Below are 23810 nucleotides of genomic sequence, written 5' to 3'. Positions count from 1 at the left end.
AGTAGAGTATGTACGTAATGCATAGTTAAGCTAGGCATTGTATTGTAATGCAACGCAATTTCAAGTCTTATAAAACCTTAAGGTAAATCATATTTCCACTGAGTTCGTTAGCAGGTCATTCAACAACTTAAACAAATAGGTGATACCCGGAAGACACACTTCACACACTTTGTAACACCAAACTCCCCTCACCACGCCCTCTTTTTTCTGGGTGAGTCTCAGTCTTAAAACCTGAATTAAAGAGCAGAAATCTCCTGATTTTCTTTGTTTGCATTTTGGAATAATGCTGAGCTTATCTACATCAGCTCATTCATTTGGAGGACGTAATCAGGGGTCCCAGAAAGCGTGAGGTTATTTCAGGCCTGCTGTGACGCAACCAATTGAACACGAATGAACATTGCCGACCCAAGTGCTTCTCTGGACTTTTTAAAAGTGTTTTTAAAGTCCCTTAAACTCGAAAACATCATCTACGCTATTCGGAATCAAGCCTATGTGAGTCTGCGCAGCTCATTGTCCGTTAGTGTCAGTCCCTCCGAGTCCAAAACGACCAATACTTTATTGACTATACACATAACCAGCGCGCGCGATATCCTTGAGCCTGTCGATTTAACTTAAAGTGCTTATGAAGTAAAAAAATAATTGCTGGTTATTTGAAAGGCTTTTCAAAGTAAAGAAGAATGGCATTTTCTTTTTTGGAATATTTTTTGTCATTTAGAGATATTCACGTTTTTGTGTTATGCAAATGAGGAAAGTGATGACGTCATTAATAGTTCCACTTAAACAGTAAAATACTGAATCAAAAATATCTCCAGAAATATTGGAGCAGTGTTCTTCAAATTTGGCACCAGAAATGCACATCACAAAAGATACAGAATGACACCTACTTTGTTGTTCCCATGGCAACATTCTTGGTTTCAGTCTCTTTCAGTGAAAAACCAAATATCCCCTTTTGCAACCTTTTAAAGTGGGACACAGGGTCTTGCTCGGAACACGCATGGTTTCCATACTGTCTTAACTCTCCCCATTAGATTGTTGGGAGTGGATAATCTTTGTTTAAGATCAAATCTGTGAATTTTAGTCTTTATTAAAAAAGGACCAGTGGCATAACTGTTGTCATGGCAACGGCACGACGAGTGTCATTTTCGTTCTTTTGTGATGTACATTTCTGGTGCCAAGTTTAAAGAACACTGCTTTAATATTTCTAGAGATATTCTTCATTAAGTGTTGTACTGCTTTATTGGAACCACCTATGACATCATCACTTTCCTCATTTGCATGATACAAAAACATAAACATCTCTAAAACGAAGAAAGATATTCCAAAAAGGGAAACGCCATTCTTCTTTACTTTGAAAAGCCTTTCAAATAAGCAGAAACTATTTTTTACTTCAAGGGCACTTTAAGGACAAGGTCTTTGCAATTAAGTTTCAAGTCCCTATAACTCGAAAATACCGTCTACGCTATTCGAAATGTGAGCTAGTGTCGAGCCCATCTAAGGCTAAAACGACCTATATTTAATTGACTATGCACTTAACGAACGCGTGCGATAATCTTTAGCCTGTCGCTCTAACTTAATGACGTGGTCTTTGCAATTTAGTTTCTTCTCTTCTCTTTTCACTCTGCACTCGGCGCTCGGCGCTCGGCGCTCGGCGCTCGGCGCTCGGCGCTCGGCGCTCGGCGCTCGGCGCTCGGCGCTCGGCGCTCGGCGCTCCGCACTCCGCACTCCGCACTCCGCACTCCGCACTCCGCACTCCGCACTCCGCACTCCGCACTCCGCACTCCGCACTCCGCACTCCGCACTCCGCACTCCGCACTCCGCACTCCGCACTCCGCACTCCGCACTCCGCACTCTGCACTCTGCACTCTGCACTCTGCACTCTGCACTCTGCACTCTGCACTCTTCACTCGAATCGCGTTCTAGAATGCAGCTCGGTCAAAGGAGTTCTCAACGTATGATCAAGTTCTATTTCCTACTGATACCTTAGTCAGCGCATCGTTCTTGTCGTCTCCCTTTGTCGTCATCAAGAGCAGGCGCAGGACCAACGATACATTTATGGGGAAGTTCCCAACCAGCTTTGGAATGTTAGCTGTTATGAGTCGTTGAACCTTGCGGTAAGGAACTCCAAAAAACAAAACATTTCCCACCGGGTCAAAGCCTCTACGACCCGCTCTGCCAGACATCTGAAAGCAACAAAATAAATGGACGCAAGAGACGATTATCTTGGTGGACGTCAAATGCAGAAATTGATTTCAGAATCGCGAGTTATTTTTACCCTCCACAGCAAGATAAATGCATCAGTGAACTCTAATACTGCACACAAGGGGGAAGTAATGTACAAAACTTAGGGATCTTTTTTCACATTCTATCAAAATTTTGCGTCACGCAATTTCCCGTGGTAAATTGCCTGAATAATTTTTGTACTTTGCGACCTTAACATACAATAGAGGCACATGGTATGTCTTTAAATAGCTGTTTTCAAGAAAGTGCTCAGTTTTACACTTTTTATTCTCTCGAAAGTTTTCAGTGGAAAGAAGTAATGGGATTTTGTTTGCACGTATTGTCTAAAATAAATGCCAGGCCCTTTTCCTTATGACTCATAATTAATCTTTGCCGGGCTAAATATTATGCTCAGGAAAGAGGCTCAGATATTATTTATCTACAAAACCAACAAAACCAGGCACTGTGTATTGATAAAAGTAATTTGTTAAAACCTGAGAGAAACCCATAAACCAAACACCACTCTTTCTTGTGCAGTGGTTCCACAATAAGGAAGTCAACTAACCTGTCTATACATCAGAGAGTTTAAGAAAGGTGAGTCTCCAGCGAACACGACTGTCTTGCAAGGCATGTGAATGCCAAGGGCCAAAGTTCCCGTTGCTGCGACCACCTAAAGAATCAATAAAACCTGTAATAATTTTGATCTGGAACCAATTACAAGGCAACCCTGTACCTGGAGAGACTGGGGAGGTATTTACGTGGCGGTATACAGAGATGGCATTTAACACTTTTATCTGTTATAATAGTTTTAATTTGTTTCCATAAAAAAAAAATTAACCGTCCTGCAACTTTCCTTCACTAAGCTACCAATCTCAGTTCTTATATAAAATGTGGTAAGAACATCAGTGACACACTCGGCTATCGCCTCGTGTGCCACTTATTTGTTGTTACCACATTTTGACGTCATCTGTGATCTATTACTGAACAGACGCACGGCAACACGGAATCTATTTGTTTTACATACTAAAGAAACAGAAAAAGCTTTTTTATTTTAAAATCTTTCAACCTAACTCTGAAACCGTCATTTGCCCACTTTGGCGAACACGAAAAAAAGCCATTTGACGTAATCTATTGACTATACAAAATGAAGCAATCTCATTGGTTGCTATGCGTCGCAAAGAATTGTGATTGGTCCAGGAATATCACGCAACTGTCAAACTTAAGAAGAAAATTGCTTCTCGTGGATTGAAAACTTACAACGAAAGTAGAATTAAACTGCGAAATCTACAAATCTTAAAGAAAATGCTGAAAAGTCAAGTCAGTTTTTGGCGTCAGAGCAGCCCTGTGAGCCAAAAATCTTGGGAGTTAATTTGTCTTGAATATTGCAGGAGTTGAAAAAATACGCTAGAAAAACTTGCGGTTACGGTCAACACTGGAGACCGTTCGATTTGAGTATTGGATGAAAGGAGCATTAGTGACGGTGGAAATTTGTGTCCTCTGTGCCAGTTGGTGATTCTCAAATCAGTTTGATGTAGTGTCGGAGACACCTTATAGCTGGGATACAGTTGACCGTGAGCTTTAGTAAGCTCTTCTTTTCTCGCTACTGTGCCCTGAAACGGACTGGAACATTCGCGTCGGAAAACAAGATTAAACTGTACTTAAGCTTATGTGTTTATTCAAACTGATGATGTTTTGATGTTTAATTCTTGGAATCAAACTGTGTCAACAATCATTTTGAGACTAAGAAAAGTTGAATTTTTAAAATAAATTAATGACATAAACAGTTTGCTCATTGGTTTTGTTAAGTTCGAGACAAAGCAATGGTTTCTTACCATAAAGTAATTTCAAGATCAATTTTGTGTTTGGTTTAGTCTCGCTCGACTGCCGACTGAGACTGCTCGAGTATTTGTTTCGAGTCATTTTCTAGAAAAGAAACGGCTTTTTGTTTCTTCTTCCAGACTCTCGTACCTGTTCAATGCCTCGACAAGACTTTTTGCACCTTATCTTTCCCCAGTCACGTAAAATAGTATCTAAATTCTCAAAACTTTCCGCTATTTTAAACACAGAGGGAAAAACTTTGAAATGATGACGTCAATCGTGCGTCTCTCCTCTAATAGGTCATGGGCAAGAACCAATCAAACTGCGAGAATAACTTGGGTTATTACATAAATTCCAACTGCAATGAAACTTTACATTTAGCCATCAATTTATGATTATTTGATCATTTCCATTTTGATAAAACCAATTTAAGTTTAAGTGCTCGACAGGCCACCAAGCTAAAGGCTTCTGTTCCATTGTTGAAATCTTACCTGAAGATATCTCTCCCTAAACAAGATTTCCACACAGCTGCGTCTTTTGTTGTTAAGTCCAGCGTGATGATAGCAGATTCCTCGTTTCAAGGAACGCTTGAATATGTCTTTACTCTTGATAAACCGTATGCGGTCCATAATCTTTTCTAAGTCCTAGAAAATAAAGGAAAAATTTCAAGATGACATTGTTTATAACTCATTCACGCTGTAGGCCGTAAACTGTAAGATACTAGGGACTTTAAGATACCCTACGGCGAGCTACTACTACGGCTACTTCAGCTGTGAGGGACTAGGCTGACAAAGCCGTGTTCTTCGCAAAACTCAAACGGATTAAGATTTCGCTGTACGGCAACGGGGTGTGTAGCCTTTACGTGTCCTTACAAAAATAGCTTCGCTCACGAAAACCAGGGACTTTATTCTACTTTCATATGACATAGGCTTGATTAATGATGAAGATTTCTTTCTCCTGTATCCGTTTTACATCTCCCCGAACTTTACAGATTTGCCTCTTAGCCTTAATTTCAAGCACAAAAGAAAAAAACACTGACAAAAAGCTCGATTTCAGCACAGGCAGGGTGTTCGTAAGACGTGATCAGCCAGAAAATGCAAAACTTTTGATCCTAATGAAATACATTTTGAACAGCAATAAACAATTATAGCTCAGCTCAATACATGCGGAGTTCTCTTATCTGCGACTGTTCGGCCCGTACAAATATGACTGTCGCTCACGATAGATGTTTGAATGGTTCAAATTTGCTGCAGAAATGACAAAGAAACAATTATTTTCGGACGGATTTTTATGATTCTCCAATTTATCTTCGAACAAGGTTGTTTAAACAGTGAAAAAGCGTTAAAATGAGAAGTAAAACATCAGGCTTATACTCACGTAGTGAAGAGTACGTGAAACGAGTCACTTTCCCGTAATAGAAAGCAAGGCTACGGCGGGAAAGCCGTACTGGAACGCGCGTCATGACGTCACCGGAAGTGATCTTCACTATTACCGTACCGTATCTTAAAGTCCCTATTAGCTGTAGGTTGCCAGGGCCATTTCATGCAATAGTTTAATTCATCGAAATTTCCTGATCTAAAGGTTGTAAAACACTTCTGACGGCTAGCTGGCTAGCTCCTATGTGAGGTGCCTTAAGATGGCTATCAAACAATGATAGTTTATACGACAGTTTTGGGAACAATTATGAAAGAGATAACAGGCAGCCTTGATTACTTCGTCTACCTGGTTTCCAATTCTGTGTGTAAAAGCCAATGTACATTCTGGCAAAGGTTCATCTAAAGCTGAAAAATCTTCCTCGTCTTCCTCTTCGTGTTGGTTGTTCAACCTGTTGAGTGATAAAACCTGCCACATAAACAGGTGAATAACCTATATATAGATTGTACTTCTTTATACGTCTGTAAGCGGGACGTTAAGGCTTACGAAATCAACCCGACAAGCTGGGAACCGTTGCTGTAGACCACAGCAGCTGGAGACAAATTGCCTAGCCAGGCGTGCTGTGGAGCCAGAGGAAGAAAGAGAAGCAGTGGGGGAAAAGAGGAGAGTGCAGACGGAAGACGGCAGCACAGCCAGCACCCGCATAGTCGGGCGCGGACTTTTCTGCAGGAACCGCTGCAACAGGGTCTACCTTTTAGGTGCTGCAACTCCACAAGAGACTGAAACCACGGCGCACATTCCACACTCTTCCGAGACAGACGGAAGCCAACAACTCCGTTATATGCTCTATGTAGTTTTTGAGCTGCATTGGTGACTGGTCTAAAATAGGGTATATTTTGCATGTTCGCCTGAAACTGAATACGTTGTTAAGCTTAATTAATTAAAATGGGGAGTTTAAAGGCTTTTGGTTTAATTTTCGCAAATGGAAGCCGTATCTCTGGCTAAGGCCATGCAGTACTGGCCTGTGCCAAGTTTTGTACGCGTCTGAGTATCCTAATTACCATTTCTCTACTTTTGCTTAGTCGTTATCATGGGAAATACTCCATCGGGTACTTAGGGCCATCGCTATGGGCGAAACTAACTAAAAAGGGAAGGACCATCAAATCTTTGACAGCTTTTGGAACCATGATACGCAAAAAGGATATGTGGGAAACCCCTTACTCTATAGGGGATATATTGTAAATAATTTTGTATTTTAGGTAGTTTTAAGAAAAATGCTGTAAGTTATGAAACTTTAAGTTTGGAAGTTTCAATTTTTTAAATAATTGTTCATAATATTGCTTTTTATCTTTTCCCCAATTAGTGCTGTTGGCGCTAGAACGACCAGACACTTAAAAAAAGGGCATGTATGTTATGTTTCCACAACTGGCGCCGGCAATCCTTGGAGTTTCCTCTAGCGAAGAGTTGAACTTCAAATTTGAACTTCAGCCAATCATTCTCTGCCTGGTTACCTAAGACACTGTATTAAAGACTGATAAGCTTAAGTGTTTTAATTACCTTTTCCCTTTCTCTGTTTCATCTCTTGATTTCTTCAACCTCTTTTCAGCCTTTGCTCGCCTCTTCTCTGCCAATTTCAAGGTCCTTGGGCCACCTTGAGCTATCAGGGCCAATGCATCTTGAGGCAATGTTTCACCCAAAGATGAAAAATCTTCCTTAATTAGTTCCACTGGTTGGTTGGCTGACCTGTTTAGAGATTAAAACTGCCACATAAAACCGAAAATATATGGCCCATACATTTGTTGTTTTTGTAATGACTTGTTACATCCTTTTAATAATTAGATTATGAGCTCGAGATTTCTATCGCGTAATAGTTGACGAGGGTGCAGCCCGAGTCAACTATTACGCATAGAAATCGATAGCGAATAATCTAATTGTTTTAGTATAAATCTACTAGTTGTTCAAAACTTTATTTAGATCCTCTTCACAGACGACTTCGAAAGAGCCAAGAAGCGGCCATCATTTTGTTAACAAGCGCACACTGCTACGGTAATCACAGAATAGATAGTGAGTGGCGTAGCCAATCAGAGAACAGAAGGCTGGTTGGTCCGGGTCGGAGGTGGGTCAAATCTCGGGACTTCGGTGCAACTGAAAAGAGGCTTGTTCTCTCGCTGAGTGCTTGAAGCAAAAGAGGTCTGTGCCAGCGCCTCACTTGTTTAAATACGAGTAAATCAAAAGTCCCGAAATGCTGGAAAATCTCTTGGCTGGAAACTGGGGATAGTCTAAAGGAATGAGGCAGCATAAATTCATCTATCATGATGATAAATTTTCTATAATTCGCTAAAATGGACAGAAAACGCCAAAAGAGAGCACTGAACATGCACTGAACATTTAACATGTTGGCAGCCTTCTTTCAATGTTGCCGTGGGGCACTTCCTTTTATAATTAATTATACTATTTAAGTATGTGGAGAAGCATATGCATCTGGTATGTGCTGCCTGAAAGTTCCACAAAACGTGTGTGGAAACCACACGAATTCAAGGAGCATTCCCCGGTTGGGAAGCATTACAACAGATCACCAGATGTTATGAAACAGTGTGTCTAGTTGGTGGAAAACACACGTTGAAGGTAACGTTTGGGGGCTGCCATGTTGCCCTTCATCAAATATGAACTTCGTTCACCACTCTATTCTTTATTTTATGTTTACAATAATGGCGTAGCTCTATGATACCGAGTGCTTCTATGTTTACAAACGCCAATGTCATAGTAATAGGTAAAACTCTTTAAAATACCTATTTCCTTTCTCTTTATCTGTTTGATCTCTTGTCTTTTTCAATCTCTTTTCAGCCTTTTCTCGCTTCTTCTCTACCAGTTTTAAGGTTTTGGGGTCCCCTTGAGCTCGAAGAACTTCTTCTCGATCTTCAAAGTCCTCAGTAAGATACAGCGATAGGTATTCGCACATCTTGCGGTCAAAGCTGTTGAGAAGGACAAGAAAAGCATCTACTTTGCATTTAGATCATCTTCACATTGCTCGCATCGTCTTCTTGCTTTCGAACACGGGATGTGTCGGTCGATACTTACAATTCTTGGTCTAAGGCGGAGCGACCATGTACAGTGAGAACTGGTCAGGAGTTCTGTCCAGTGGGAAATCAAGGGTCTTGAGGTCTACTTTAAAATTGAAGGGGAAGAGGAATTGTTGATTCGATATATCTCTAGTTAGATTTGAAGCCCTCGTCCTTGTCACTACGCATAATTTCCAGTGTACATAATCACGTGACGATTCACTGACATGCACAAATAGACGAAGTTAGTGGCGAAGTTAGTGTGTCGAACAGTAGATGACAATTCTCGATAGATTTTATCTATTTTTATCTATTTCAGTGGGATGAGTTTTCTTGATTTTGTTTAAAAGAACATAAGACGATTGTAAAAAACTGACTTTGACCCGATACGTTTTTGGGCGTTTCAAGGGATAGTTATTCAAAAAAAAAACAACAAAGGTTCTGAGCAAGTTCGAAGTATTTGACCGCATCTAAAACACCTATTTGCCTTATTATTTGACTTAAAATCGTCGGCAGTTCTCTACATATTGGCTCTTTTCCATCAAACCACAAGCGATATCAGTGGTTATCAACTCAAGCTCAAGTCCCATGCTCACGTCTCGAGAAAAGCGAAACGTATTTATTCATGAAAGCGTCACGGGCGCGTTGTGTGAGTCCAGGACGGAAAGAGCACTGGTGAGCCTGAACTGACGCAGTGTTAGGTTACGCGATCGATCGAGGAACAGTGGAGAATTTGAAAGCTTTAGAGGGATTGTATGAGCAGCGTCCATGTACGTTTGCTTTGATCTCTTTCACTTGCCTGAAAATAGGTAGCTCGGCAGCACCTTAGCCTAACTTCAAGCAATAATCAATTCCTAAAAATTGTTTGCCAAAGGGTTCAGCCGCAGCAGTAACAGTAATCATGCAAGCAAGTGTTATCTTCAAGTTTAAATTATATGCCTTGACAAAATGTACCTCAAAATAGATATTCAGCCACCAAGCTGTGCATTACCTGAAAACCAGGGCTGGCAGTTTATCTTGTGCTCTGAGTTGGTCAACCAGCTTCGAGAAATTAAGTAAGATAAAATCTGTGCCAGACGAAGGCATTCCTATTTCGTTCCATTCTTGTTCAACCGAGGCCTGCTTGTCTACGCAAATAGCATTCAATGACTGAATGACGGATTGCACCTGAAGAAGCCAAAAAAACAAAACAAAACAAAACAAAAAAGTAAATAGAAATAAATAAACAGAATGAATGATTTGTTGTCCTTTTACTGTAGGGCAATCCAATCTTGAAAACAACTATATCCTTGAAAAATTGCGGTTTTTTGAAGACGTTGCTAAGTAACAAGATTTTGCCAAAAAAGTATGGCGTTCTCCTAGGGCGACAAGCCGGGAAACTTTCAGTGCCAAGAATTCATCAAATATAATCTAAGAACTCATCCTTAACAGATAGAGCCTGAGCTGAACGTTTGAAGTAACGAAAACGAAGACCCCGAAAACTAAGACCTAAAATCGCAGACCCCTAAACACGAAAAAGAAAACCCCTTAAACATGAAAACGAATACCCCTGAACAGCACAAAAAAGAAGAAGAAGAAGACCCCAAAACACGAAAGCGAAGAACAGAACAGAACACGAAGACCCGCGATAACGGGCTTTTTAAATATTTTATGTTTGTTTTTTACCTGCATTGAAGGAAACATGAAACTTCAAGATGATGTCAGGAAAAAAATGCCATTTATGATTAGATATGTAAATTATTTCTGTAAAACCACATCCGATGAACTAGTGAAGCATATTGCCAATTACATTGCATTGCACTGTATCTCATCGCATTGCATCGTATTGCATCGTGTCATATTGTATCGCTTTTGGGATGCTTTAGTATAGACCCCAAAACACGAAAACTAGCTACTGTAGTTAATAATTCATGTCAATTTTCAAATTTCCATACATATTTTATTTTCTATTATTCATTCAAAACTTGCTCAAACAAAATTACGATGCGCACTACTTGACTCCTTTGCAGTCCAGTGTAATGTAAATCCGTCATTCGTTAAAGTTCCACATGAGTGATTCACGAAAGTTTTACATCTCTTCCGGCTTTGGTTCTGCCCATGCCTTTATAGTTCCTTACTTATGCATCATTAATAACCGCAATTAATTAGTCACTTAGCGTTAACAAAAACAACAACCGATTCAATAGAGTGGTTTTAAAAAATCGTTCCTTATAGATTGTTAACTGAAACCGAATAGGTTATGTGTGGTCGACTATTCCAAAGTAGCACTCGCTGACATTCCACAAACTATACAACTATGGATTGTAGTCAACAATCAATCCACTTAAGGTAATTCCTCTGAAATAAAAGTTAGAATAGATTTTTGTTCAAACTTTGTCCACTGAATATTTGTCATATGATAACTTCAATTTTGAAATAAAAAAGGTGGGTGCCCATGCTCATTAAGGTGCAGTGCGGCATTGAAAATGCCCCATTTTGGCATTATTTAATGCTTATCATAAGAACGCATTCCCAGTAATTGTAACATCTTTGTGAGCCCGGACTCATAAGAACACGCATTAAACTACAGTCAATACAATGTGTCGGACACAAATAAACGTTTTAAGTTTGATTCAGACAGAAAGCTAAATCCTTGATTAAAAATTTGAACCGAATTTCTTGACGTGGTTACCGACTGCAAAATAGAGAAGGCCACAGTGTATCTGCTATTCTTCTTATTTATTCAATTTTCAGCAATAGAAATTAAATCAGTCTTTTCTCACGCAAAGCTCATGATTAGTTGATTACAATGACTGGAAAAAAAATTGGGGTGCCCGTGCTCGTTGGTGAGCTAGAGCCATTTTTCAACTGACAGAGCTCAATATCAAGGCAAATCCGTCATGTTTTCAATATGCGCGTGCACGAGCGCGCGCTAATGACGCCATAAATTATGCGCAGTAAGGATGCGCAATGCAAATGTGATGAATAACCTTAAACAATTACTGTTCAGGAAAATAAACCGAAAACATGCTCTCAGACCCGACTTGATTTTACAGTTTCCGACGAAATTAAATGAATTTTCTGTTAAAATTTCAATCCTGGATAAATATTTTAGATGCTACCCTGCGTGTACTTCTCTGGCTTGATTATGTGAAATGCTTCTGGACGAAGAATAGTGGTGCATTCTCTAATTGTGCTGCCGAAGTGAGTAACCCCGTGGCTCATGAGCCATGAGCTACGAGTTACTAAATGGTAATAATTGGCATAAAAAGGCCTCTGTACATTATGCATGCTAGCACTTTTTCGAGCATTTAGTGAGGCAAAAGCATTAAGCATTATTCAAGCATTTTAGTGACATTTTCCAGAATTTATTATTGATTGATTGATTGATTGACGTATGTTTCTTTTCATGTTTTGGGGTCTTCCTTTTCGCATCTAGGGGTCTTCGTTTTCGAATCTAGGGTCTTCGTTTTCGTATCTAAGGGTCTTCGCTTTCGCGTTTCGGGGTCTTCGTTTTTGCATTTAGCGGTCTTCGTTTTCGTATCTAGGGGTCATGGCTTTCGTGTTTAGGGGTCCTTTCAAGGGTCGTCCATTTTGTGCTTTGGGGTCTTCGATCTTAGGTCTTCGTCAAAGTTTCGGGCTTTTTCTTTACTACCGATGAAGGTTGTGGTTCCAAAACTTAGATTTGCAAGAAAACGACTATTGACCGCTAGAAAGGTCTAGAAAGGTACTTGTGATTTTATTAAGGCTTCCGTGATTCAGTTTTTACAACGTTATCACACAACCGTGATTCCATACAATTTCATTAATATTTCACCTTCTTTAACTGTCTCTCATCTGCCCAGGACTTGAATTCCTTCTTTATTTCATGCTCGTATTGTCGAGCATGACTCTTTAAAATGAACTTATTTTCAAGGAAATATTGTTCTGGAGAAAGTTCCTGCAAAAGGAATCAAATCAAGATTTTATTGGAAGAATGACGCAGACCGGCTAAGGCAACTAAAAAATACTACTCTTTATGTATGTGCTATTTACCAAGTATTGAAAATGGCAAAAATGAAGTGGCTGGAATGGCTTTAGTGCGGAACTGAATTATGTTTCCATTCAAAGATAAACTAAATATAAATTATTACATGTTAAGAGCCTGGCAGCCGGCCTCAAGAGTCCTCATGGACCTGATGAGGATGAGTGAGTGCGAGAGCCTGATAGAATTTCATTCACGAGTTGTTAACACCATGTCGCGACCGAGCGAGTCCTCGAGCGAGTAAGCCACCAAGTTAAAGTACAAGAAAGCTGTCTTAAATAGTAGCATATGAACGTGAATACATTCAAGAAAGAGGGGAAAGTTAAGCGTATCGTTCTCTTCCAATGTTCCTGCAAATTTACTTTTCTTTTTTACGTATCTTTTTAGCCATGTTCCTGTTTTCGTTTTCTTCGACAAACTGAGAAATATCTTCATCGAAGACATTCACAAATCATGGAGCAGCCACTTCGTTGATAAAACTCCAAAGCAATTCTTCCCGCCAAATTTGGCGCCAGGCGTCGGCTAAAATATAACGTGCAACCCGATTGGTCAAACCAATTTATTACAGTCTATTTGATTGGACAATTCAACCGTAAAGTGATATGATATCATTTCGCTACAGAGAAATGATATCATATCACTTAATGATTATCATTTTTAGCCACGGCTTTATCACACTGATATCCAAATATAATATGTAATGATAAGATTTACGGCTAAATGAGTTATCTGCTGACCTGCAAGGAAACTTTGTCGGGCCACTGTAGAACCATTGTGTCAAAAAGGTGAAGAGTTTCTTTGGGAGTGAGAGCCATATCACCTGGAAAACCATTTTCCTGTAGCTGTTAAAAAAAGCACACACACACACAAACAAAGATGTAACAAATAGAGCACAAAATTCTACAAGAACGCCTAAACTAGCGAATACATCACATTGAAAAACCGCGAATCAGTCAATTTGAAATGGTCCATAGTCATCGCGAGGGATCATGAATTTTGGCAGTGCTAAAGTTGTGCTAATGTTTAAGGGAAAGGTTGAATGCTGCTTTGCTTTCGCTTGCTTTAAGAACTTTTCAAATCTGTTATATTTGGTACCCAAGAACCTGCCGTTCTGGCCCAGTATAAGCAGGAACAAGAGCTAATACATCTCTTCTGGTAGATGAGTAATTGATTATGTGCTTTTTAGTTGACTAATAAGTCAGTAATATCTCCTAAAGATGACGTGTGAAAACACACAAAAAAATTGAATAATGGCTCATCTTGACTTAACTAAAACTTTTATTCAGTTTTAAAAACTGCATGGTCTAGTTCAACTAAAATTATCCATCATTAGTTTACCTTTAAACAACTTTTTCCTTTCCTTTTTTACGATTGTTCTATAAGCATGATAGTAAAACCTAACCTGTTTGGGTCCAAGCTGGGCACATGGATGAAGTCTTACAAACTCCTCTGTGTTTTTAACATCGTAGCTACCCTCGTATTTCTCCGTTTCCTCAGAAAATCCGCCGTGACAAGGACTTGGAAGGTAAATGCTTTTTTCCAGATCTGAGTATCGCTCGTCACAGGTAACTTAATCGAAAGAACCACAAAAAATTTATTACTTAAGAGATTACTCGGCTTTCAGTAATCTAGGAATTAATTACTTAGAAGTATGCAAACGCTCACTAATCCACAAAAGCTTTTTTTCTCTTTGGGAAGAACACGGCTGTCATTAATCCAGGAGCTCACGAGCTAGGAGTATGAGTGGGGACAGCGGAACCGAGTGGTTAGGGCACCGGACTTTAAATCCGTAGCCGGTAGGTCCCGGGTTCAAGTCCCGCTCTGACCACTTAGCTGGAGTTGTTTCTGGGTAACCCTAGTTCAACTCCTCGGTCATGCTTGTAAATAGCCAACTGGTCTGCCTCCCGCCAGTTGGGATTTTTAAGCCTATTATGTTTAGTTGATGTATTTGTTTCTTTCAGTTTAAGTGACATGCCTGTAAACTACCTAGGTGTAGCGAAGCGCACTGACCACTATAAACAACAAAATTTGAGCATTTGGAGCATCTGAGTACCCAAAGGTGCCTCTAATCAAGGAGCTAACGAAGGAATGGAAAGCACCGGTAGCTATTTTTATTACCAGATAAGAAGACAAATGTATTTTGTACTCTCTCATACCAAGCCTGATCCTGTATGAATTCCTCAGCTTGCCTTTATCTTGTTTATCCTGCTGCTCACGAAAGTCTTGAGCAGCTTGTAACCAGCTGGAATGGAAACAAGTTCCATTTAAAAGAAGTGAACCGCAATCAACGTAGTACTGAGTAGCACCAGTGACAGAGAACCCTAGTCAAAATAGCATTAGCTTTGACAATTGGCACATACTAACAAACCGTCCCTGGAATTCTCAAAATATTCACAACCGGCAAACCCACATTCAGAATCCTCTAATGAAAGCACAATCAATCACTTACGCCATTAAGTCGTGTGGATTTCCAATGGTTGCCGAGAGAGCCAAAAAAGGACAGCGAATTAGAAGAAGGAGATGTTCCCAGACCTCCGCCCCAATCTCTTGTCCAAGACAGTGAACCTACAATTGAAAGACAAGCGGCTTCCTCAGACACAGGAAATTTTAAGTTGAAATCGTTCACAAAGTGAGTAGGCGTGACGTTACTAGGTCAAAAATAGAAAAATAAACAACGCCCTTTTTTCTGGCCCTTGATAGCCACCTTATATTCTTTTAGGGTGCGTTTCGTTGGGAAAATCCAAGATTGGATTCTTAAATCCAAAATTGGATTTTGCGATTTTTGGATTTTCCCTAAGAAACACACTCTTAGTTTGTATTATTGCGAATTTGCAAGATTACTAAAGATTGATATGTGCACGACAGCATTACGATAAACTACCATGTTTTCCCCTGCCTCACCTCATCAAAGATCACATATTTGATATTCTTTGTCCACTCTTGTCGGCGAGGCCAGAGAAAAAGTATCTCTAAACACTCAGGAACTGTAACAAGGATCTGTTGGCAAAGAAAAGACGTTCATGTAAACTACTCTATGATAATGTAACTCTAAAAAAGTAGTAGTGTAACTTTACCTAGTCTTTCTAGCAACATCTTGTGCGTTACATAGAGAATATAATGTGCAATAATTGTAGTAACTTGCATGACGCAAATTTAACATACGTTTTTGCATTTCCAATACAGAAGGAAACTGGAGTAAAGTAGCGAGCGTATTTTTGAGGAACATACAGGAACGCTAAAGCTATTTGGTTCTTGATTACCTGTGAGTTTAATGTATTGAGTCGATAATCCCTGGTAAAGACACCATACACTGCTCGTCCTTCTGGGAGCTGTTTGCGGTGAAAGCGAGCGTAGATTGTGGCAGCGACTTGATTAACTAAAGCCTAAAAGAGAACTTCAAGGTGATCGTGGACATCTATTAAACTATTAAAAGGGAAAATAAACGAAAACTACATGCATTTTGATCCTTGGATTTTTAATCGGGTCAGATACTCGCAGTGTGCTCATTTGTGACAAACAAATTCGAACTAGGTTAACGAAACACCGATCGACTTGCTTTCGGTTAAGATAACAAAACGCCTCTCAGATAAAATAGACTTGAAGGGGTAGAAAGTAAAGTTTAGGGGAAGTCTGTGTCAATCTCGGAGAGATTTTACCGAAATAAGCAATCTGATAATTGCGTTATCTCTTTAGTACGCATATACCTTTAATACTTCAATCATTGTCATAGGAAACTCTCTGTTGAAATCCGATCCGTTTTTCAGAAAGCGATTATTCGGAGGAAGACAGAACTAAACCTAGGAATTCTAAAAAAGTGTCTTGACAAACAAACGCATGGCGATGGCATGCAAGTGATTTAGAGTTGTACCATGTTAAAGTTTATTAGATGTTTATAGTGCATTACCTTTGTCGGTGAAACATACACCACTACACCATCGTTGCTTTGTCGTAGCACTTTCTCCATGCAGTAATAAGAGGCGTAAGTCTTCCCTGATGAGGTCGGCGCCACGATCACTGCTGACTCGTTCTGGTCCACAGCATCAAGGAGCTCGCGCTAGAAAATGTTCAACATACATTTTAAAGACAAACAGGAAGCATATCAGTTATCAGTTCATTCCGTTGGTTCAGAGAGGTTAACTCAGGTTTACAAATAATAAAGTACTTCTCCCAGAGGCATAGGTTACATCGATTTGAAGCGGGGTTATATGGGGCAGCTTGCTTTGAAATCTTCCAAGTGACTTTGAACTTTGACCTATTGTCTTTTAAGTGCCAGATGTGTTTGCTTAGGTTCACCGCCGAGCTAAAACCTGAACAAACGGAATGAACTGATAACTTCATGAAGACACGCTGACGAATTTCCCCTGAAAAATGCTAAATTATAATTTTTTTAAATTTCATAGCTTCTCTTGTCACGAAATTTCATAGCTTATCTTGTCACGCAATAGTAACGGAGTTTATTTATTTACAATCTCCTACTTTCCATTGTTTTGTAAAAGCGTTCACTTATTGTAGCTATCATATTTCCAGTGGTTGTATGTGTATTTCAAATCAGTGTAACGATGTAAACTCGCATTTGGCAATTTTATCTGATGAGTGCTGCACACAAGCTGCGTAGTGCGAAACTAAATAGTAATAAAATGCCAAGTCAAATCCACAGTTGATCGGTTCGTCATCTGTTATTTAAAAACTAAAGAAGCCTAAGCCGTGTATAAAACACGACGGACATTTGAGAACACGAGGGAAATTTCTCGAGTGTTCTCAAATGTCCGGAGTGTTTTATCAGAATGTAATACACGGCTTAGGCTTCTTCATTTGCTTTATGATATAAAGGTAATGTGACGAAAAACAATAAAACACGCTTTTTCTATGTTTTATACTCTGATAAAACATGGGTTTTTGACCAATCAGAGCGCGCACAGGGTCCTATCTATATTATAAATATATATAGATTGTTTGCCGGCCGGGAGGCCTGTATTGGGAAAAACTGTGCCCTCGGTTTTGACTACGGCCCATGGCCGCAGGCCGAGGGCCGTTTTTAAGACTGAGGGCACAGATTTCCCTATAATAGTCTATACTGTATTGCTTTGAAAGCAACTTTTGTGTTAAACTGTTTTAATTAAAGCCGTTCAGTTCAAATCTGGTGAACGTGTGCGTTCAACATTTCGAGCACAAAAAGCGGTACTGTATGCATAATTGTTTCAGTTTGACTCTATGTTGAATGTTCACATTTTACGTGGTTTTACGGTGTAACAAAAAGGTTGAAAAGTTGCCCAATTTGGAAATTTCGGAGCGGTCCGTACTCGGGGTCCGGATTGGAAATTCCGCCCGCTAGAGCGCGCGCGACTAGCTAATCAGATTCAAGGCTTTACGATTTCGGACCGCTGAGAAGCTAGAGAAAAAATAAGAAGTCTTAACTGAACGAACGAATTGCAAAATCAATAACAGATGTCGACATCTCTTAGGACATTAGAGTTCAGCGTGACGAAAATGTCAGTTTTATTGTTTTCATGCCTAATGTCAAGGAAGTACACTTTTTCATTTACATGTGTGTGCAGTTTGGCTTTCATATTTACGCCCCGTTCACACTTCTCATAACATACCTGCCATGTGTCTGGAATAAAGTCTTCCACTCTAGGATCACGATCCGTACGCTCGTCTCGTTTCAGCAAATGCCCCATGTGCTCCAGTTGGAATCTTGCGCTTGTAGTGTGAACAGAAAGCTGTCCGGCCTAAGTAATGTACGTATCAAGACATTCTCAAGTATATTGAGGCATGGCTCAGTCCTTGGTAGGACCCCCCGCGAAGTTTAAACCTTTTTCCTATGGAAACAACGTGTTTTTGTTTGCCCCAGGAAGACCAAAAGTACACACCAATGGAATTTTATTGTCCTTAAATCGCGATATTTTTATGGTGGCCATGTGTCTAGTGACGTCATAATTTTGGCAATAGTAAAACCTCAAATGGGGTGAGAATGGTTAACTTATAATTAAGCGAAGTATAAAATATCAGTTATTCTTTGCCGGAATGGTCAGATTTATTAGTTGTCTTGACAAGATATTAGGAGATAAAACAAGTTAAGTGACCTGTTTTGCTATTTATCTCATAAACGATACATCACTGTCAACCATTCCAGCCAGAATCATATAAGGGACGACAAGACAATTACCACAAGCTTTCAATTGATATCCGTTATATGGCATCTCGCCAACACATTTTCAATTTTCTCTTAATCCAATCAAATATTGATAACAGCTAATCAACCCTTAAACCAAAACGAGTTAAGGTCATTATGTTTTATATTGTTGAAAGGTTTGCAGGTGTTTGAGTAAATTGCTCAAAAGTTATGGCTCTTTTCAAATTGGATGCAAATTAAGCTGTGAGTCATGCCTTAACACGCTTGAGTTAATTTGGGTAAAATCAAGTCAGCCCATGTAATAAAGGTAATTGGAGTGTTGCTTTTCCCTGGATGGAATTATAGTCCATCGCCGGTTACCGCTCTCCCCCTCCCCCCCCCCCCCCCAACCCCGCCCCATCCCGCTACCTCCTTCGTAGCATTTTTTGCGCTGCTTACCCTTTTTCCACTTTCAGGCTGCAACTCATAAAACGAGCCTGCGATGTCATTGAAACCCAGCTTCTGCATGCATTCAGCGAGTTTCTTTTTCTTCTTTTCTGTTAGTAGACTCGAGAACCCTTGTGCGATTTTCTGGACACTTTGCACTATTAGGACAGGATACTTCATATCGTTACAGCTAGGGTCACATGTTCCTAGAAGATTAATGCAATGGTAAATTTATCAGTTACATATAGTAATCGAAGACATCATCAACGGATATGCATAGTTTAGTTCTCAGCTCTTCCTCTTGACTTGAGCACAAGTCAAGCTGCAGAAGCTGACCTCAAAGCGAGAAAAAACGCAAGCTCGATTTGATTCCTGGACCACTTACAACCGAAGAGGACTTACAAAGAGTCTATTCTTTCTTGTGTACTCGGCCCGACAGGTGGTTAAAAAATACAAAAAATTCAGAAGAATTTTAATTCTTTAAAGAATAGAATACAATATAACTGATTTGTAATGGAAGAAACTTATTTTTTTACTTACTTGTATGTTGCCAGGCTTCGTAACCACTCTGTGCTCTTTTCATGAGCGCTTGAAGATGAAGTTCTGGAGATTTGCAATCTGATTCGTATGTATCAATCAACTTCAAAGCCGTATCGTAGTTGTCTTTCTTCAAGTTGCTTTCGATGTCCTCACGAAAATGATACCACTTTTCTAGATCTTTTTTCTTGTCTTGCTCTGTGGAGGTTTTGAGAAAAAGCCAACTCTGAGATTGCACACAATGCCTGTCTTATAGACACATGACCTCAGCTACCAAAGAATGGAATAAACAATTAAAAAAGACTTCAAAGTCGACATCGATGTTAACATCAAGAGAGCTGAATAATGAAGAATCAACTTTTTCTTAAGAGTGGCTGAGTACACAAGATCTCCCGAATATACCAATATACATTATTTCAGACCAAAATAGCGAAAATCCATACTCTATTTCCCTCTACAAGGGCTGAACATATTTTCTTGATAACAAAAAAGAAAAGATCAGACGAGCTCCGTCATCATATAAATTACAAACCTTTCATTCTTTGGTTATTTTCTTCTTTAATTTGTGCTGCCTTCTTGCTCTATGGAAAGAGGGCAATGCGAGCAGTGTTTTGGAACTATAAAATTTATGATACAACTTAGAAAGTTTATCAGGGGAATAAAAGCGCATTGCATATATCAGGGAGGAATACAGAGATGATGGAAATTGTAATAATAAATAGCTCGTCAAAACTAATAACTGTCTTACCGTCTTTTTTCCTTTTTCCTTCTTATCCCCGGTCTCCGTGACTATGATACTTTTCGCTTGGTTAATGCCTCCAACAAGTGAGTTGCCATAAAGTCTATGATAGCGAACGTATTTCTGCTTGTCTTTGAAATACAATTTTCTTTGCCACGGGTCGTCTGGAGGCTTATCTAAGAACAAAAAGAAACGGATAACTTTGGTTACAATAGCTTTTGACTTAGTCTCACTTCTGCAACATGTTTTTAACAAGCTGTCGGGCCAGGAGCCATAATCGGGGACGGAGACCGTAGGCGCGCGCCATTTCTGGTATTGGGGTTGTCCCCATGATATGGGACAATAATTCTATTTTTAGAACAAATTGCGCCATCGCCTGCGGCACACGCGCGTACATGCTGCGAGGATTTTTGCGGATGTCGCGCGGGGGAAACGGCGTCTGAAATTCCCGAAATTTTTCATGTTTTTGGCCCACAACTCAACGCGTTTACGTCTGTTGGAATTTTGCTTAAGTATTTTCGTCGTAAGCTGCTCCAGTTTGAGCGAAGTAAGACAGTGTCGAATTTAGGTATGTTCCGCTGTAAGCTTATATATATCGCCGACCAAGTTGTGTTCCGACGGATGCTTCTTTTACATGAGCTGTACATTACTCCACTTTAAATTTCACATATGTTGAAGATTAACAGCTTTTGCATGACACAGCAAAAAAACTAGCTGGATACGTTTAGATATAGCAGAACTTCAGGACTTCATAGTTTCCTAGCTCCTCTTGCCACACGCTTGCGAGGAATTTGTCAATCTATCGCGACCGAAAAGTAAAACAAAATAATTGCTAGTTTGAGTTTCGCTTGAATTGTAAGCAACGCTTGATGTTTCATCGAGGCTTAATAACTTTACGTCCGTAGATACTGATGAGTTTTATTCGTGTAAAAATCCAGTAAATTCTCTGTTGTCGATGAATGAGAGCGCCCGCCGATGCGTGTTTTGTACAGTCAGTAAACATGACAAATTGTACTTCCGCCGCACTTTCGTGTGAAAGCGTACATCGAACTCAAACAATAGCTCTATAGTTTTTAAATATGTTTTTAAGATTGATAAATGTTTGAGAACATATTAAAAGCTAAGCTGAAAATATGCGAATAAAGCAGAAACAATCAGCAAAGTTACGAGGACGCTTTCTTTAATCAACTTGGAATAACGATTTCGATTTTGTTGATCGAGTTATAAAAACTCCTTGTCTATTTTCATGTTCGCAGTGTAAAACTTCACTATGCTTATGTTGAAGAAACACACATGATGTTAGTAGCCTTTTTTGCGGTCGTGAAATTTGTTACAGCATCTCAGCACAAAAGATAACGAAAGAAATCTTTCTCAAGATTTGTTGACAATTGAAAACACCGACTCGGACTTGAAAGTGCACGAGCTGCACTATGCAAATGAGCTAATTGTACGCGTCAGACTTTCCTTTCAAAAACTTTTGCAAACTCACCAAACAAGCAGAAACAATAAGAAACCATCAAAACAGGTTTTGTTATGATTAAGCATTGTCTGAGAAACTCACAAATTAACTCGATACCAGAGTAGAGAGTTTTCTTGCTATATTCTTAAGTCAGAGCTGAACGCAAAAACATACGCGTAAGCTTACGACTAGCGTGAGCAGATCTTATTATTCATTCCCAGCGCGAGATTGAAGTCTTGTTTTCGACCCTGAAAAACCCACCTTTTCCCTTAGCTCAGAGCATAAAACTACATATAAGTCCCCTGGTTCGTATTCCCTGCCTTATTCCCTGCCACCGCTGTGAAAAATCTGCAAGACAATCTCGCAACTCTCAACATTTGATCAGGCAACGTGACAACATCCACGCGAGAGCCCCCGACATGTGCGTGAATCCGCGCGGATATATGACGTCAGGATGGCGCAATTTGTTCTAAAAATAGAAAAATTGTCCCATATCATAGGTGCGCGCGAATTCCGAGACTTACGGTCTCCGTCCCCGATTATGGCTCCTGGTCGGGCTTAATCCTTGAACGTAAAATGGGGGATAGCGGGGGGGGGGGGGGGGGGGGGGCGGGTGGATGCTATTGCCATGACAACCACAATTTCAAGGTAGGTCTGGCCAAAACTTAACTTTTTTAACATAATTCACTATATTTTCAAATTGCAGAAATTCATGAATGCTTGCATTCCATAAGCATTCTGGCTTGATTCTGTATTAATCTTTGTCTTTTCTTGACTTTTTAAGAAAATAGTGAAATCCAAGATTCAAGATGGCAGGTCTAATATGTCGTCATAACCAGCAAAAACGGTGTCATTTTGTAGAGCAAGTTCAGGGCATTCTACTCAATCTAAATTTATTTCACTGTGCTTTAACAGAACGAAACCCCAGGGGAGGGGTTCCATCCACCCCCTCCCCCTTGAACCATGGTGGGGGTATGAGTTAGCTTGTACGTCCAAGGGTTAACCTTTGCTTTTCCCTTTCGGTGTGCTAGTAGTAGCACATCCCAAGATGCTCAAGGAGAGAGGGACGTGGAACTATGAGATGGAAGGGGGGAAAAGCTGGGGATCGGAGTTGTGTGGTTGTGAGCCTCTTCTTGCTCCAAAGTAAGTGGGGATCTTTGACCCTTTGGGTCGGATAATTTCCAGCAAAAAAGGGGGGTCCGCACTTCCATGGCCTCCACACTAGATCTACTAATGCTGCATTTCATTTAATATCTTGCCTGTGAACGTTTGTTTTGTTCGGTCGTAATCATCAGGAAGAGGCTTTAGAGAATGCCAGTGATAATGTTCATCAAATTCCCGGCCAATGTTGAAAACTTCTTCATTCTCATCTCTGGAAAGAGAATTGGGAAAAGTTAAGATGTAGGGTGTAATTTCCTCCCACGTTACACAAAGCAATAGTGGTAGCGATATGTCAAGAACGTCTTACCCAGCCGTGGCGTTAATTTTTGACCGAATGTCTCCAGCATACTCATTCACGAGGTCGCTTTCGACCTCAAGGAGACGCCTGACTTTCACGCAAGAGTCTGGCTCAGAAGGTCGTTCTAGAACAAAACAGGTCGCATAATAATTGTATATTTGCATAAAATTGCCGTTGTCAAAAGGAGTAACACGGTAATGGTTTGGTGCTTTCTTCATCGTGGCACAACTGTCCCTTGGAACGGGTCGCTTGTTAATATATATATGGTAGTTCGTATAGTGTGATCGTCCGGGTGAGGGTAGTTCTGAAAAGAACTGTTGTTGGTGAGTGACCAACGTTAAAGACAGGGACGAACCTAACAACAGACAGGGAGCAGTTTACACGATCAAATGCTCCGACTGCCAGGCTTCCTACTTTGATTAGACTGGCAGAAACCTTAACACAAGACTGACTGAACACAAACGAGCCACGAGAAATGGTGATGCCAACAATCACATTGCTGCACATCATCAGCTGACAAACCTCAACATTGACTGGGACTCTGCTCAGTGCTTAATCTGCAGTACAAACTATTTTCAACGACTGA

The 23810-nt window shown here is 40.1% G+C and overlaps 1 protein-coding gene across 5 annotated transcripts in view; it reads right to left on the bottom strand.

The window, feature by feature from the left end:
• Positions 1 to 23810, bottom strand: part of LOC110065660 (putative ATP-dependent RNA helicase DDX60) — a 53717-nt gene that overhangs the window by 9357 nt on the left and 20550 nt on the right. For 4 of the 5 annotated variants that reach the window (XM_089280468.1, XM_089280469.1, XM_089280471.1 and 1 more), the window contains 22 exons: positions 23234 to 23348; positions 23025 to 23137; positions 20316 to 20482; positions 20100 to 20148; positions 19571 to 19765; positions 19043 to 19236; positions 18072 to 18200; positions 16376 to 16525; positions 15732 to 15854; positions 15373 to 15468; positions 14921 to 15036; positions 14628 to 14713; positions 13874 to 14040; positions 13209 to 13313; positions 12265 to 12387; positions 9460 to 9635; positions 8199 to 8381; positions 6967 to 7152; positions 5758 to 5860; positions 4527 to 4679; positions 2783 to 2887; positions 1980 to 2180 (listed from right to left, as the gene is read on the bottom strand). In XM_089280468.1, coding sequence (XP_089136594.1) covers positions 1980 to 2180; positions 2783 to 2887; positions 4527 to 4679; positions 5758 to 5860; positions 6967 to 7152; positions 8199 to 8381; positions 9460 to 9635; positions 12265 to 12387; positions 13209 to 13313; positions 13874 to 14040; positions 14628 to 14713; positions 14921 to 15036; positions 15373 to 15468; positions 15732 to 15854; positions 16376 to 16525; positions 18072 to 18200; positions 19043 to 19236; positions 19571 to 19765; positions 20100 to 20148; positions 20316 to 20482; positions 23025 to 23137; positions 23234 to 23348 — 3035 coding nt within the window. The remainder of the gene's footprint in view (positions 1 to 1979; positions 2181 to 2782; positions 2888 to 4526; positions 4680 to 5757; positions 5861 to 6966; positions 7153 to 8198; positions 8382 to 9459; positions 9636 to 12264; positions 12388 to 13208; positions 13314 to 13873; positions 14041 to 14627; positions 14714 to 14920; positions 15037 to 15372; positions 15469 to 15731; positions 15855 to 16375; positions 16526 to 18071; positions 18201 to 19042; positions 19237 to 19570; positions 19766 to 20099; positions 20149 to 20315; positions 20483 to 23024; positions 23138 to 23233; positions 23349 to 23810) is intronic. The other variant, XM_089280472.1, reaches the window with a different exon arrangement.

Source organism: Orbicella faveolata, unplaced genomic scaffold (genome assembly GCF_042242905.1).
Source record: "Orbicella faveolata isolate gen_17 unplaced genomic scaffold, um_ofav_v1 contig_47, whole genome shotgun sequence".
NCBI lineage: Eukaryota > Metazoa > Cnidaria > Anthozoa > Scleractinia > Merulinidae > Orbicella > Orbicella faveolata.
Note: the sequence above shows the minus strand (reverse complement) of the source record. Positions and strands in the feature narration are given on the sequence as shown.